At 47.1% G+C, this 14,549-nt stretch overlaps 1 protein-coding gene and 1 non-coding gene across 12 annotated transcripts in view; one reads left to right on the top strand and one right to left on the bottom strand.

The window, feature by feature from the left end:
• The window catches only part of LOC103159765, a 183,832-nt gene extending 173,469 nt beyond the window's left edge, over window positions 1–10,363 (bottom strand). For 6 of the 10 annotated variants that reach the window (XR_004771356.1, XR_004771355.1, XR_004771354.1 and 3 more), the window contains exons 1-3: window positions 10,075–10,363; window positions 6,500–6,567; window positions 5,594–5,699 (exon numbers count right to left, since the gene is read on the bottom strand). Coding sequence is in view for 3 of the 10 variants with exons in the window: in XM_027431976.2 (XP_027287777.1) it covers window positions 5,594–5,625 (32 nt within the window). In the remaining 7 variants the exon portion in view is untranslated. The other 4 variants (XR_004771358.1, XR_003488199.2, XM_027431975.2 and 1 more) reach the window with 2 other exon arrangements.
• Window positions 8,759–14,549, top strand: part of LOC100750901 — a 48,527-nt gene continuing 42,736 nt past the window's right edge. Inside the window, exons 1-2 of one of the 2 annotated variants that reach the window (XR_003488201.2) lie at window positions 8,759–9,306; window positions 14,160–14,345. This is a non-coding gene — a transcript (uncharacterized LOC100750901). The remainder of the gene's footprint in view (window positions 9,307–14,159; window positions 14,346–14,549) is intronic. The other variant, XR_003488202.2, reaches the window with a different exon arrangement.

Below are 14,549 nucleotides of genomic sequence, written 5' to 3'. Positions count from 1 at the left end.
TAAGCTGCAGGATAATATTGTTCTTTCCTAATAAAAAAAAAACATTCCCCACAAAAATAGTTATTCAGTAACATCCAGGCCAATGCTGCTTTGGGGACACTTAAGGAAAAAGACTTAGGGCAAATCCACCAGCTTGTTTTCATAATATGTTTTGTAAATGAATTAATTCCTAGTACTTGAAAATTTTGTGGGGAAGGAGAACAACATTTCCCAAATGCCTTTGAATTCACCAATCGTTTTAAGGACGCAAAATGATTTAGAGATTTTCTTTGTTGTTTTTTCCCTTGATAAAATCGCAATATAGAAATCCGTAATTTCGTTAATAAAATCCTACCGGCAGAATGAGAAGTTTCTGCGCAATGAGCAGCTTTACCTGCCAGGCTAACTGAAAGTGGTTGGAGATAAATCTCCCTTAGACACAGCCTCACTGGAGCTAATTCCTAGCGAAAGCACCACAGATAGGGAGAATGGAGAAAAGCAGGAACCTCTGCCACTGCTGCTTTTATCTTAGTAGACCTATATTAACCAATTTAAAACGATTTTGTTTTCGGTTCTAACCGGAAGCCCGATGTTCAGGAGCCTGGGCAAGGGACAGATTCTCCACTCAGCCGATTTAGGAGGCGCTCTGCCCAAACAACTGCATGAGCTGTGTCCCCGGGACCAGCGAGTCTTTCCAAATCCCTCCACCTCTTGTCCCTCAGCCAGGCCCTCTGGCCAAGGGGCTCCTCGCGTTCTCGTTCCGAGTGGAAAGCCACTCTCTAGAACGCTAGAGGCAGGATGTCCAGATCATAAAGCTCAGCAAGCACCCCGAGAATCAAGACGCTGGAGGTCTGTGTTAGGAAGAAGGTTCGCCAGGAGCTTACCGAACCCGGAGTTCGCTTGCCGCGGCAGCCATACTGCAAGATCCATCCCGCTTGCCGCAAAGCCTCGACTCCCGGGAAAGAGGAGCTTTGGCAGCTAGGTGCTGGTCTATGAACATCGAAATAGCCTGGAATCAAACTACTTTCCAGACTTTTCTGAAAAGGTAAGGCATAACATGGCTTGAGAAATTTACAAGCCAGAGACCCGCGAGATAGGGACTGTGAATTCGTTTGTTTTGTCTGCCCATAGGAGCGAGCGGTGAGCTGCCCCAGCCCATTCTGCCTGCATTTAAGGGCACAGGATGTAAGCTTGGGGTATCCAGACATGAAACAGCTCATCCTAGCAGGCTGCAATACTGAACCGGTTTGGTTTTCACATGGGTTTGTGCAAGAGCAGGTTTTCTGGCTAAACTGTCTCAAAATGCTTGGACGTGTGCCTCCCTTGGACCCAGAGCCTCCCTGTCGCAGTTCCTACTGAAGACAGTAGAGATGAAAGGGGAAGGACCGAACTCAGCCTAGCGCTTGCATCAGCCTCCACCTGTATCGATTTATTCTCCAGTCGGCATGTCTCTAATCAATTTTGAGACATTCCGTTTTAGGTCCTGGTTGTCTGTAATCTTTCCTGAATGTAGACATTCCTGAACCGGAAGCCCGATGTTCAGGAGCCTGGGCAAGGGACAGATTCTCCACTCAGCCGATTTAGGAGGCGCTCTGCCCAAACAACTGCATGAGCTGTGTCCCCGGGACCAGCGAGTCTTTCCAAATCCCTCCACCTCTTGTCCCTCAGCCAGGCCCTCTGGCCAAGGGGCTCCTCGCGTTCTCGTTCCGAGTGGAAAGCCACTCTCTAGAACGCTAGAGGCAGGATGTCCAGATCATAAAGCTCAGCAAGCACCCCGAGAATCAAGACGCTGGAGGTCTGTGTTAGGAAGAAGGTTCGCCAGGAGCTTACCGAACCCGGAGTTCGCTTGCCGCGGCAGCCATACTGCAAGATCCATCCCGCTTGCCGCAAAGCCTCGACTCCCGGGAAAGAGGAGCTTTGGCAGCTAGGTGCTGGTCTATGAACATCGAAATAGCCTGGAATCAAACTACTTTCCAGACTTTTCTGAAAAGGTAAGGCATAACATGGCTTGAGAAATTTACAAGCCAGAGACCCGCGAGATAGGGACTGTGAATTCGTTTGTTTTGTCTGCCCATAGGAGCGAGCGGTGAGCTGCCCCAGCCCATTCTGCCTGCATTTAAGGGCACAGGATGTAAGCTTGGGGTATCCAGACATGAAACAGCTCATCCTAGCAGGCTGCAATACTGAACCGGTTTGGTTTTCACATGGGTTTGTGCAAGAGCAGGTTTTCTGGCTAAACTGTCTCAAAATGCTTGGACGTGTGCCTCCCTTGGACCCAGAGCCTCCCTGTCGCAGTTCCTACTGAAGACAGTAGAGATGAAAGGGGAAGGACCGAACTCAGCCTAGCGCTTGCATCAGCCTCCACCTGTATCGATTTATTCTCCAGTCGGCATGTCTCTAATCAATTTTGAGACATTCCGTTTTAGGTCCTGGTTGTCTGTAATCTTTCCTGAATGTAGACATTCCTGAACCGGAAGCCCGATGTTCAGGAGCCTGGGCAAGGGACAGATTCTCCACTCAGCCGATTTAGGAGGCGCTCTGCCCAAACAACTGCATGAGCTGTGTCCCCGGGACCAGCGAGTCTTTCCAAATCCCTCCACCTCTTGTCCCTCAGCCAGGCCCTCTGGCCAAGGGGCTCCTCGCGTTCTCGTTCCGAGTGGAAAGCCACTCTCTAGAACGCTAGAGGCAGGATGTCCAGATCATAAAGCTCAGCAAGCACCCCGAGAATCAAGACGCTGGAGGTCTGTGTTAGGAAGAAGGTTCGCCAGGAGCTTACCGAACCCGGAGTTCGCTTGCCGCGGCAGCCATACTGCAAGATCCATCCCGCTTGCCGCAAAGCCTCGACTCCCGGGAAAGAGGAGCTTTGGCAGCTAGGTGCTGGTCTATGAACATCGAAATAGCCTGGAATCAAACTACTTTCCAGACTTTTCTGAAAAGGTAAGGCATAACATGGCTTGAGAAATTTACAAGCCAGAGACCCGCGAGATAGGGACTGTGAATTCGTTTGTTTTGTCTGCCCATAGGAGCGAGCGGTGAGCTGCCCCAGCCCATTCTGCCTGCATTTAAGGGCACAGGATGTAAGCTTGGGGTATCCAGACATGAAACAGCTCATCCTAGCAGGCTGCAATACTGAACCGGTTTGGTTTTCACATGGGTTTGTGCAAGAGCAGGTTTTCTGGCTAAACTGTCTCAAAATGCTTGGACGTGTGCCTCCCTTGGACCCAGAGCCTCCCTGTCGCAGTTCCTACTGAAGACAGTAGAGATGAAAGGGGAAGGACCGAACTCAGCCTAGCGCTTGCATCAGCCTCCACCTGTATCGATTTATTCTCCAGTCGGCATGTCTCTAATCAATTTTGAGACATTCCGTTTTAGGTCCTGGTTGTCTGTAATCTTTCCTGAATGTAGACATTCCTGAACCGGAAGCCCGATGTTCAGGAGCCTGGGCAAGGGACAGATTCTCCACTCAGCCGATTTAGGAGGCGCTCTGCCCAAACAACTGCATGAGCTGTGTCCCCGGGACCAGCGAGTCTTTCCAAATCCCTCCACCTCTTGTCCCTCAGCCAGGCCCTCTGGCCAAGGGGCTCCTCGCGTTCTCGTTCCGAGTGGAAAGCCACTCTCTAGAACGCTAGAGGCAGGATGTCCAGATCATAAAGCTCAGCAAGCACCCCGAGAATCAAGACGCTGGAGGTCTGTGTTAGGAAGAAGGTTCGCCAGGAGCTTACCGAACCCGGAGTTCGCTTGCCGCGGCAGCCATACTGCAAGATCCATCCCGCTTGCCGCAAAGCCTCGACTCCCGGGAAAGAGGAGCTTTGGCAGCTAGGTGCTGGTCTATGAACATCGAAATAGCCTGGAATCAAACTACTTTCCAGACTTTTCTGAAAAGGTAAGGCATAACATGGCTTGAGAAATTTACAAGCCAGAGACCCGCGAGATAGGGACTGTGAATTCGTTTGTTTTGTCTGCCCATAGGAGCGAGCGGTGAGCTGCCCCAGCCCATTCTGCCTGCATTTAAGGGCACAGGATGTAAGCTTGGGGTATCCAGACATGAAACAGCTCATCCTAGCAGGCTGCAATACTGAACCGGTTTGGTTTTCACATGGGTTTGTGCAAGAGCAGGTTTTCTGGCTAAACTGTCTCAAAATGCTTGGACGTGTGCCTCCCTTGGACCCAGAGCCTCCCTGTCGCAGTTCCTACTGAAGACAGTAGAGATGAAAGGGGAAGGACCGAACTCAGCCTAGCGCTTGCATCAGCCTCCACCTGTATCGATTTATTCTCCAGTCGGCATGTCTCTAATCAATTTTGAGACATTCCGTTTTAGGTCCTGGTTGTCTGTAATCTTTCCTGAATGTAGACATTCCTGAACCGGAAGCCCGATGTTCAGGAGCCTGGGCAAGGGACAGATTCTCCACTCAGCCGATTTAGGAGGCGCTCTGCCCAAACAACTGCATGAGCTGTGTCCCCGGGACCAGCGAGTCTTTCCAAATCCCTCCACCTCTTGTCCCTCAGCCAGGCCCTCTGGCCAAGGGGCTCCTCGCGTTCTCGTTCCGAGTGGAAAGCCACTCTCTAGAACGCTAGAGGCAGGATGTCCAGATCATAAAGCTCAGCAAGCACCCCGAGAATCAAGACGCTGGAGGTCTGTGTTAGGAAGAAGGTTCGCCAGGAGCTTACCGAACCCGGAGTTCGCTTGCCGCGGCAGCCATACTGCAAGATCCATCCCGCTTGCCGCAAAGCCTCGACTCCCGGGAAAGAGGAGCTTTGGCAGCTAGGTGCTGGTCTATGAACATCGAAATAGCCTGGAATCAAACTACTTTCCAGACTTTTCTGAAAAGGTAAGGCATAACATGGCTTGAGAAATTTACAAGCCAGAGACCCGCGAGATAGGGACTGTGAATTCGTTTGTTTTGTCTGCCCATAGGAGCGAGCGGTGAGCTGCCCCAGCCCATTCTGCCTGCATTTAAGGGCACAGGATGTAAGCTTGGGGTATCCAGACATGAAACAGCTCATCCTAGCAGGCTGCAATACTGAACCGGTTTGGTTTTCACATGGGTTTGTGCAAGAGCAGGTTTTCTGGCTAAACTGTCTCAAAATGCTTGGACGTGTGCCTCCCTTGGACCCAGAGCCTCCCTGTCGCAGTTCCTACTGAAGACAGTAGAGATGAAAGGGGAAGGACCGAACTCAGCCTAGCGCTTGCATCAGCCTCCACCTGTATCGATTTATTCTCCAGTCGGCATGTCTCTAATCAATTTTGAGACATTCCGTTTTAGGTCCTGGTTGTCTGTAATCTTTCCTGAATGTAGACATTCCTGAACCGGAAGCCCGATGTTCAGGAGCCTGGGCAAGGGACAGATTCTCCACTCAGCCGATTTAGGAGGCGCTCTGCCCAAACAACTGCATGAGCTGTGTCCCCGGGACCAGCGAGTCTTTCCAAATCCCTCCACCTCTTGTCCCTCAGCCAGGCCCTCTGGCCAAGGGGCTCCTCGCGTTCTCGTTCCGAGTGGAAAGCCACTCTCTAGAACGCTAGAGGCAGGATGTCCAGATCATAAAGCTCAGCAAGCACCCCGAGAATCAAGACGCTGGAGGTCTGTGTTAGGAAGAAGGTTCGCCAGGAGCTTACCGAATCCGGAGTTCGCTTGCCGCGGCAGCCATACTGCAAGATTCATCCCGCTTGCCGCAAAGCCTCGACTCCCGGGAAAGAGGAGCTTTGGCAGCTAGGTGCTGGTCTATGAACATCGAAAAAGCCTGGAATCAAACTACTTTCCAGACTTTTCTGAAAAGGTAAGGCATAACATGGCTTGAGAAATTTACAAGCCAGAGACCCGCGAGATAGGGACTGTGAATTCGTTTGTTTTGTCTGCCCATAGGAGCGAGCGGTGAGCTGCCCCAGCCCATTCTGCCTGCATTTAAGGGCACAGGATGTAAGCTTGGGGTATCCAGACATGAAACAGCTCATCCTAGCGGCTGCAATACTGAACCGGTTTGGTTTTCACATGGGTTTGTGCAAGAGCAGGTTTTCTTGGACGTGTGCCTCCCTTGGACCCAGAGCCTCCCTGTCGCAGTTCCTACTGAAGACAGTAGAGATGAAAGGGGAAGGACCGAACTCAGCCTAGCGCTTGCATCAGCCTCCACCTGTATCGATTTATTCTCCAGTCGGCATGTCTCTAATCAATTTTGAAACATTCCGTTTTAGGTCCTGGTTGTCTGTAATCTTTCCTCGAGCAAGGGCAATGGAAAGATCCACTCCTCAGTAAATTCCTCACAACCAAACTCATGGGCTGAGTCTCTGGCACAATGTGTGTGGGGCTATCACTGCAGGAACCCGTGAACCCCGGTACCTTCCCATCCCTCAATTCATGTTTTTTTTTTTTTTTTTGTTGAAGAGGGCTACACTTTCATCCATCCCTTAGAAAGCCTCTCTGATATGCTTGACCCAAACTGTCCAAAACCTCAGTGAGCACCCCCAAACTCAAGCAGCTATGCCCCCGAAAGTCTCTCTTAGTAAGGAGTTTTGCCAGGATCTTACCTAGCCCGGAGCTTGCTTGCCATGGCAGCCATACTGCAGGATCCGCTCAGTTTGCACCAAAGAAGTCCCTAGAGGAAAAAAAAGCAGCTGTAACCAGATGCTAGCCTAGGAACAGGCAGATGCACTGGGATTAAAAATATTGTCCCACGTTTGCCTCCAAGGTGAAGAGAACATGGATCGAGGCAATTATCTGGCAGATTTGGATGTTTTCCAGTAATGGATTCTTTGTGTGGTCTTAAAGAAATGGATGCCTGGAAGCCGCTTCACACTGGAGTAACAACTTCGGCTCCTAGTGGAAAGCTTCCAATTTCCCAGTTTAATTTGTGAGGCATAACTCCTCCCTTCCAAACAGGTCCCCACTTTCTGGGGTTTTGGGCTCATTGCATGCTTAAAGCAGGTTGGAGATGGAGGTGATGCAAATCCATTTGAAGTGTTATCTAATGTTGCATCTGAAGTGATACTAATGCTCCCATGCACACTCCTGCTCTACTCTAATTCTTCCTTCCCTTGTAACACTCTTCACCTCCTGTAGCAATAAAATCAATGAAGGGCTGAATGGGGGTCACCTACACATTATAGAGCAACAGGGACTTAACCATTGCACACAGCCCTTAGAGGACTAAAAGCCTACACTCCTAGAGATATAACATCTTCCTCTCCAGGTCCTGCAGAGGGAGGGATCTAGGCACGCCCATATGTATAGAAAACATATAGCCCTGTGAACGTTCCTCTCTGTGGCTACTCACAAATTGATCCCAAAGACGTTGTTGCTAATGATGTTTGCCCATGATTGTAGATCCAGCCCTGGTGAGGTGGGGAATGAGTATCTCATGGCACCTCAGCAGAGAATACAATACGTTTTATGAGAAATACTCCTCTAGTTTTGTTATGTTTGCCCTTTAAAATATTTCATTTATATTTCCCTTCCAGAAACTCCTCCCACAGTTGACCTTTCTTATACAACTAACTGTATATCCTTTCCTGCTAGTACCAAAGAAAGTTTCAATCCCTTGAGCTAAGAAAACTAATCAAGGCAAATACACAAACATGGAATCCATGGTGTTTTTGTTGGACCACAATTCTTGAGTATGCCTGCTCTTGGGGAATATGGCTGATATACAGAATGACCCCCTTGGATACATTGTCCAGATCTACAAATCTAACATCTACTTGCCTCTGACTCCACGTGGAAAGATTATTTGTATTTAACACCACGTCTAGCTTGACTTATAGGCTCCTTTTGTCTGCCCTACTGTTGGGAGATGCTTTGGCAAATTTTTTTTAATTTCATAATTTTTAGGAATAAAAGCATGCATGTAAATTAAACAACACTCACTCAATAGAACAGACCTGAGGTATAGACATCTCAGTTAGAGTAACCACTCTAATGCTGTGGAATTTCACAATGAATTTTACAGAGTCACAACTGAAGGTTTTTCATACATTTATCCTCCACCAAAAAGGAAACATTTCAGGACAGACTCAGAACTGGAAAAACAACTACTTCTTTGACCTCTTTCACAGTGCATAGAGACAATTTGCACTCACTGTTTCCTTGACCCGTTATGTCAGCCTTTCCTGGTTTCTAAGAAATATTTTTTGTGTACACACAGGTACATTGGTTTCACCCCACATGTATGTCATTGACTAGATTGTGCATTGAAGAGTTTACATCCATTATTCTCTTTCCTAGATTATTTTACCTCTCTAAGATGAAACTTTCGAAGCCCATTCATCTGGCGGCCAATTTCATAATTTTAGGTTTCCTAGAGCTTTAACGAATGTAAGCTGCAGGATAATATTGTTCTTTCCTAATTAAAAAAAACATTCCCCACAAAAATAGTTATTCAGTAACATCCAGGCCAATGCTGCTTTGGGGACACTTAAGGAAAAAGACTTAGGGCAAATCCACCAGCTTGTTTTCATAATATGTTTTGTAAATGAATTAATTCCTAGTACTTGAAAATTTTGTGGGGAAGGAGAACAACATTTCCCAAATGCCTTTGAATTCACCAATCGTTTTAAGGACGCAAAATGATTTAGAGATTTTCTTTGTTGTTTTTTCCCTTGATAAAATCGCAATATAGAAATCCGTAATTTCGTTAATAAAATCCTACCGGCAGAATGAGAAGTTTCTGCGCAATGAGCAGCTTTACCTGCCAGGCTAACTGAAAGTGGTTGGAGATAAATCTCCCTTAGACACAGCCTCACTGGAGCTAATTCCTAGCGAAAGCACCACAGATAGGGAGAATGGAGAAAAGCAGGAACCTCTGCCACTGCTGCTTTTATCTTAGTAGACCTATATTAACCAATTTAAAACGATTTTGTTTTCGGTTCTAACCGGAAGCCCGATGTTCAGGAGCCTGGGCAAGGGACAGATTCTCCACTCAGCCGATTTAGGAGGCGCTCTGCCCAAACAACTGCATGAGCTGTGTCCCCGGGACCAGCGAGTCTTTCCAAATCCCTCCACCTCTTGTCCCTCAGCCAGGCCCTCTGGCCAAGGGGCTCCTCGCGTTCTCGTTCCGAGTGGAAAGCCACTCTCTAGAACGCTAGAGGCAGGATGTCCAGATCATAAAGCTCAGCAAGCACCCCGAGAATCAAGACGCTGGAGGTCTGTGTTAGGAAGAAGGTTCGCCAGGAGCTTACCGAACCCGGAGTTCGCTTGCCGCGGCAGCCATACTGCAAGATCCATCCCGCTTGCCGCAAAGCCTCGACTCCCGGGAAAGAGGAGCTTTGGCAGCTAGGTGCTGGTCTATGAACATCGAAATAGCCTGGAATCAAACTACTTTCCAGACTTTTCTGAAAAGGTAAGGCATAACATGGCTTGAGAAATTTACAAGCCAGAGACCCGCGAGATAGGGACTGTGAATTCGTTTGTTTTGTCTGCCCATAGGAGCGAGCGGTGAGCTGCCCCAGCCCATTCTGCCTGCATTTAAGGGCACAGGATGTAAGCTTGGGGTATCCAGACATGAAACAGCTCATCCTAGCAGGCTGCAATACTGAACCGGTTTGGTTTTCACATGGGTTTGTGCAAGAGCAGGTTTTCTGGCTAAACTGTCTCAAAATGCTTGGACGTGTGCCTCCCTTGGACCCAGAGCCTCCCTGTCGCAGTTCCTACTGAAGACAGTAGAGATGAAAGGGGAAGGACCGAACTCAGCCTAGCGCTTGCATCAGCCTCCACCTGTATCGATTTATTCTCCAGTCGGCATGTCTCTAATCAATTTTGAGACATTCCGTTTTAGGTCCTGGTTGTCTGTAATCTTTCCTCGAGCAAGGGCAATGGAAAGATCCACTCCTCAGTAAATTCCTCACAACCAAACTCATGGGCTGAGTCTCTGGCACAATGTGTGTGGGGCTATCACTGCAGGAACCCGTGAACCCCGGTACCTTCCCATCCCTCAATTCATGTTTTTTTTTTTTTTTTTGTTGAAGAGGGCTACACTTTCATCCATCCCTTAGAAAGCCTCTCTGATATGCTTGACCCAAACTGTCCAAAACCTCAGTGAGCACCCCCAAACTCAAGCAGCTATGCCCCCGAAAGTCTCTCTTAGTAAGGAGTTTTGCCAGGATCTTACCTAGCCCGGAGCTTGCTTGCCATGGCAGCCATACTGCAGGTTCGGCTCGGTTTGCACCAAAGAGGTCCCTCCAGATGAAAAAAAAAAAAGCAGCTGTAACCAGATGCTAGCCTAGGAACAGGCAGATGCACTGGGATTAAAAATATTGTCCCACGTTTGCCTCCAAGGTGAAGAGAACATGGATCGAGGCAATTATCTGGCAGATTTGGATGTTTTCCAGTAATGGATTCTTTGTGTAGTCTTAAGGAAATGGATGCCTGGAAGCCGCTTCACACTGGAGTAACCACCTCTGCCCCTAGTGGTTGGCTTTCAGTTTCCCAGTTTAACTTGTGAGGAATAACCCCTCCCTTCCAAACAGGTCCCCACTTTCTGTCGTTTGGGACTCATTGCATGCTTAAAGTAGGTGGGAGACGGAGGTGATGAATATCTATTTGAAGTGTTACCTTCCGGGCCCAAGAAATTCTTTGAACAGTACCAGATTATTCTGTGTGTTTGAAAGAGTATAACGTTTAAGCTTGGGTATCCAGGTGCAGGAAAGCTCATCCCTGCAGACTTCACAGTGGAACCTAATTGGCCTCATTACAGACAAGTCCCCTGTTGTTTTAACATCAAGGGACACCACCCAAAATAGATCCGAGAAGGCAAGAAAAGTTAAATGCAGCCCTTGCCACCCCTTTTGAAGTTGTAATGCCCAAATTTTAATATTGTCATATCTGGACTTGTACTCACTGGTTTTGTATCACCTGGAGAAAAGGCGAGTCATCAGAGAGGCAGGTGAGTCAGGTGAGGAAATGCCTCCATGAGACCCAGGGAAAAGCGCTTTGTCAATTAGTCGTCAATGAGGGAGGATCCATCCCTTGTTGGGTAGTACTAGTCTCAGGGTGGAGGTCATAGGTTCTATAAGAAACCAAGTTATGCAAGCCAGTAAGCATCAGCCCTCCATTGACTCTGCATCATCTCCTGCCTCCAGGATGCTACCTTCTTGTGTTCTTCCCTTCCTTTGGAGATGAACATCAATATGGATATGTAAGCTGAAAAAACCTCAACTTGCTTTTAGATAATGGTGTTTCATTGCAGCAATAGAAACCTACTACAAAGGCAGGCCTTAGTGGAGCGCCCAACCCTAGGTGGGTGGTACTATTCCAGGGCTGAGGTTCTGGATCCTATAAGATACCTGGATGAGCAGGTCAGAGAATGTAAGCCAGTAAGCCACGTGCAGTCATGTCCTTGTCAACTCCTGCCATTTTGAGCTCCAATGCTATGTCCCTCCAAAATGATATGGCAGTATACAACAAATAATCAATTTCTTTCGCACTTTGCTCTTTGGTCATGGTGTTTCATTGTGGCAATAGAAACCTTAACTGAGTCAGGCCTTGACTGCTTCCTGTTCAGGTGCAAAGCAGGTACCCAAGATCAGCCATTCCTGTTCTATCCTAGAAACCCTTGGTCAATTGTTTTCTACTTTCCTAATGCTGTGAGCCTGTAACATAATTCCTCATGCAGTGGTGGCCCCACAGCCATTAATTAATTTTTTGCTACTTCATAAATAGAATATTCCTGCTGTTATGAATAGTAATATCAATATCTGATATGCACCTCTTAAACAGTTTATGACACAGGTTGAGAAATCTTGCCCTTAGCAGTAGTGTGAGAGCCTTCTCTGCCTCAACACAGTCCCTTGGTGACTCTGGGATTAGAGAGTTCCCAGAGAGAAGCACAGACACTACGGTTCCCCATGCACATTCCCTGCTATACTGTAATTCTTCCTTCCATTGTAACACTGGCACTCCCAAGCAGGTCCGCATTTTCTGGGGTTTGGGGCTCATTGCATGCTTAAAGCAGGTGGGAGATGGAGGTGATGCAAATCCATTTGAAGTGTTATCTAATGTTGCATCTGAAGTGATACTAATGCTCCCATGCACACTCCTGCTCTACTCTAATTCTTCCTTCCCTTGTTACACTCTGCACCTCCTGTAGCAATAAAATCAATGGAGGGCTGAATGGGGGTCACCTACACCTTATAGAGCAACAGGGACTTAACCACTGTACACACCCCTTAGAGGACTAAAAGCCTACAGTCCTAGAGATCCAATGTCTTCCTCTTTAGGCCCAGCAGAGGGAGGGATCTAGGCACACCCATATGTATAGAAAACATATAGCCCTGTGAACGTTCCTCTCTGTGGCTACTCACAAATTGATCCCAAAGCCATTGTTGTTGCTAAGGATGTTTGGCCATGATTGTAGATCCAGCCCTGGTGAGGTGGGGAATGAGTATCTCATGGCACCTCAGCAGTGAATCCAATAAAGACGTTTTATGAGAAATACTCCTCTAGTTTTGTTATGTTTGCCCTTTAAAATATTTCATTTATATTTCCCTTCCAGAAACTCCTCCCACAGTAGACCTTTCCTATACAATTAACTGTATATCCTTTCCTGCTAGGACCAAAGAGAGTTTCAATCCCTTGAGCTAAGAAAACTAATCAAGGCAAATACACAAACATGAAATCCATGGTGTTTGTGTTGGACCACAATTCCTGAGTATGCCTGCTCTTGGGGAATATGGCTGATATACAGAATGACCCCCTTGGATACATTGTCCAGATCTACAAATCTAACATCTACTTGCCTCTGACTCCACGTGGAAAGATTATTTGTATTTAACACCAAGTCTAGCTTGACTTATAGGCTCCTTTTGTCTGCCCTACTGTTGGGAGATGCTTTGGCAAATTTTTTTAATTTCATAACTTTTATGAATAAAAGCTTGCATGTAAATTAAACAACACTCACTCAATAGAACAGACCTGAGGTATAGACATCTCAGTTAGAGTAACCACTCTAATGCTGTGGAATTTCACAATGAATTTTACAGAGTCACAACTGAAGGTTTTTCATACATTTATCCTCCACCAAAAAGGAAACATTTCAGGACAGACTCAGAACTGGAAAAACAACTACTTCTTTGACCTCTTTCACAGTGCATAGAGACAATTTGCACTCACTGTTTCCTTGACCCGTTATGTCAGCCTTTCCTGGTTTCTAAGAAACATTTTTTGTGTACACACAGGTTCATTGGTTTCACCCCACATGTATGTCATTGACTAGATTGTGCATTGAAGAGTTTACATCCATTATTCTCTTTCCTAGATTATTTTACCTCTCTAAGATGAAACTCTCGAAGCCCATTCATCTGGCAGCCAATTTCATAATTTTAGGTTTCCTAGAGCTTTAACGAATGTAAGCTGCAGGATAATATTGTTCTTTCCTAATAAAAAAAAACATTCCCCACAAAAATAGTTATTCAGTAACATCCAGGCCAATGCTGCTTTGGGGACACTTAAGGAAAAAGACTTAGGGCAAATCCACCAGCTTGTTTTCATAATATGTTTTGTAAATGAATTAATTCCTAGCACTTGAAAATCTTGTGGGGAAGGAGAACAGCACTTCCCAAATGCCTTTGAATTCACCAATCGTTTTAAGGACGCAAAATGATTTAGAGTTTTTCTTTGTTGTTTTTTCCCTTGATAAAATCGCAATATAGAAATCCGTAATTTCGTTAATAAAATCCTACCGGCAGAATGAGAAGTTTCTGCGCAATGAGCAGCTTTACCTGCCAGGCTAACTGAAAGTGGTTGGAGATGAATCTCCCTTAGACACAGCCTCACTGGAGCTAATTCCTAGCGAAAGCACCACAGATAGGGAGAATGGAGAAAAGCAGGAACCTCTGCCACTGCTGCTTTTATCTTCAGTAGACCCATATTAACCAATTTAAAAATATTTTGTTTTCAGTTCTAACAGGAAGATCGATGTTCAGGAGCCTGGGCAAGGGACAGATTCTCCACTCAGCAGATTTAGCAGGTGCTCTGCGCAAACAACTTCATGAGCTGTGTCCCTGCGACCAGCGAGTCTGTCCAAATCCCTGCAACTTCTTGTCCCTCAGCCAGGCCCTCTGGCCAGGGGGCTCCTCCCGTTCTTGTTCCGAGTGGAAAGCCACTTTCTAGGAGGCTAGAGGCAGGATATCCAGATTGTAAAGCTCAGTGAGCATCCCCAGACTCAAGACGCTGGCTGACCCAGGATGTCTCTGTTAGGAACGAGGTTTGCCAGGAGCTAACTGAATCCGGAGCTCGCTTGCCGCGTCAGCCATACTGCACGATCCATCGCGGTTGTGGCAATGCCTTGACTCCTGAGAAAAAGGGCCTTGGAAGCTAGGTGCTGGTCTAGGAGCATCGAAATACCATGGAATCAAAATTATTTCCCAGTCTTTGCAAAAAAAGGTAAGGCAAAAAAGGCCTTGTGAAATTTACACAGCACAAGCAGGGAGATAAGGACTGTGAATTCATTTGCTGTGGTCTGCCCATCGGAGGGAGCGGTGAGCTGACCTAGCACATTCTGCCTGCTTTCTAGGGCACAGAATTTAAGCTTGGGTATCCAGGCATGCAACAGCTCGTCCTAGCAGGCTGCACAACAAAACCGCTTTG

The sequence above is a fragment of the Cricetulus griseus genome, chromosome X (genome assembly GCF_003668045.3).
Source record: "Cricetulus griseus strain 17A/GY chromosome X, alternate assembly CriGri-PICRH-1.0, whole genome shotgun sequence".
NCBI lineage: Eukaryota > Metazoa > Chordata > Mammalia > Rodentia > Cricetidae > Cricetulus > Cricetulus griseus.
This window is presented reverse-complemented; position numbering and strand designations above follow the sequence as displayed.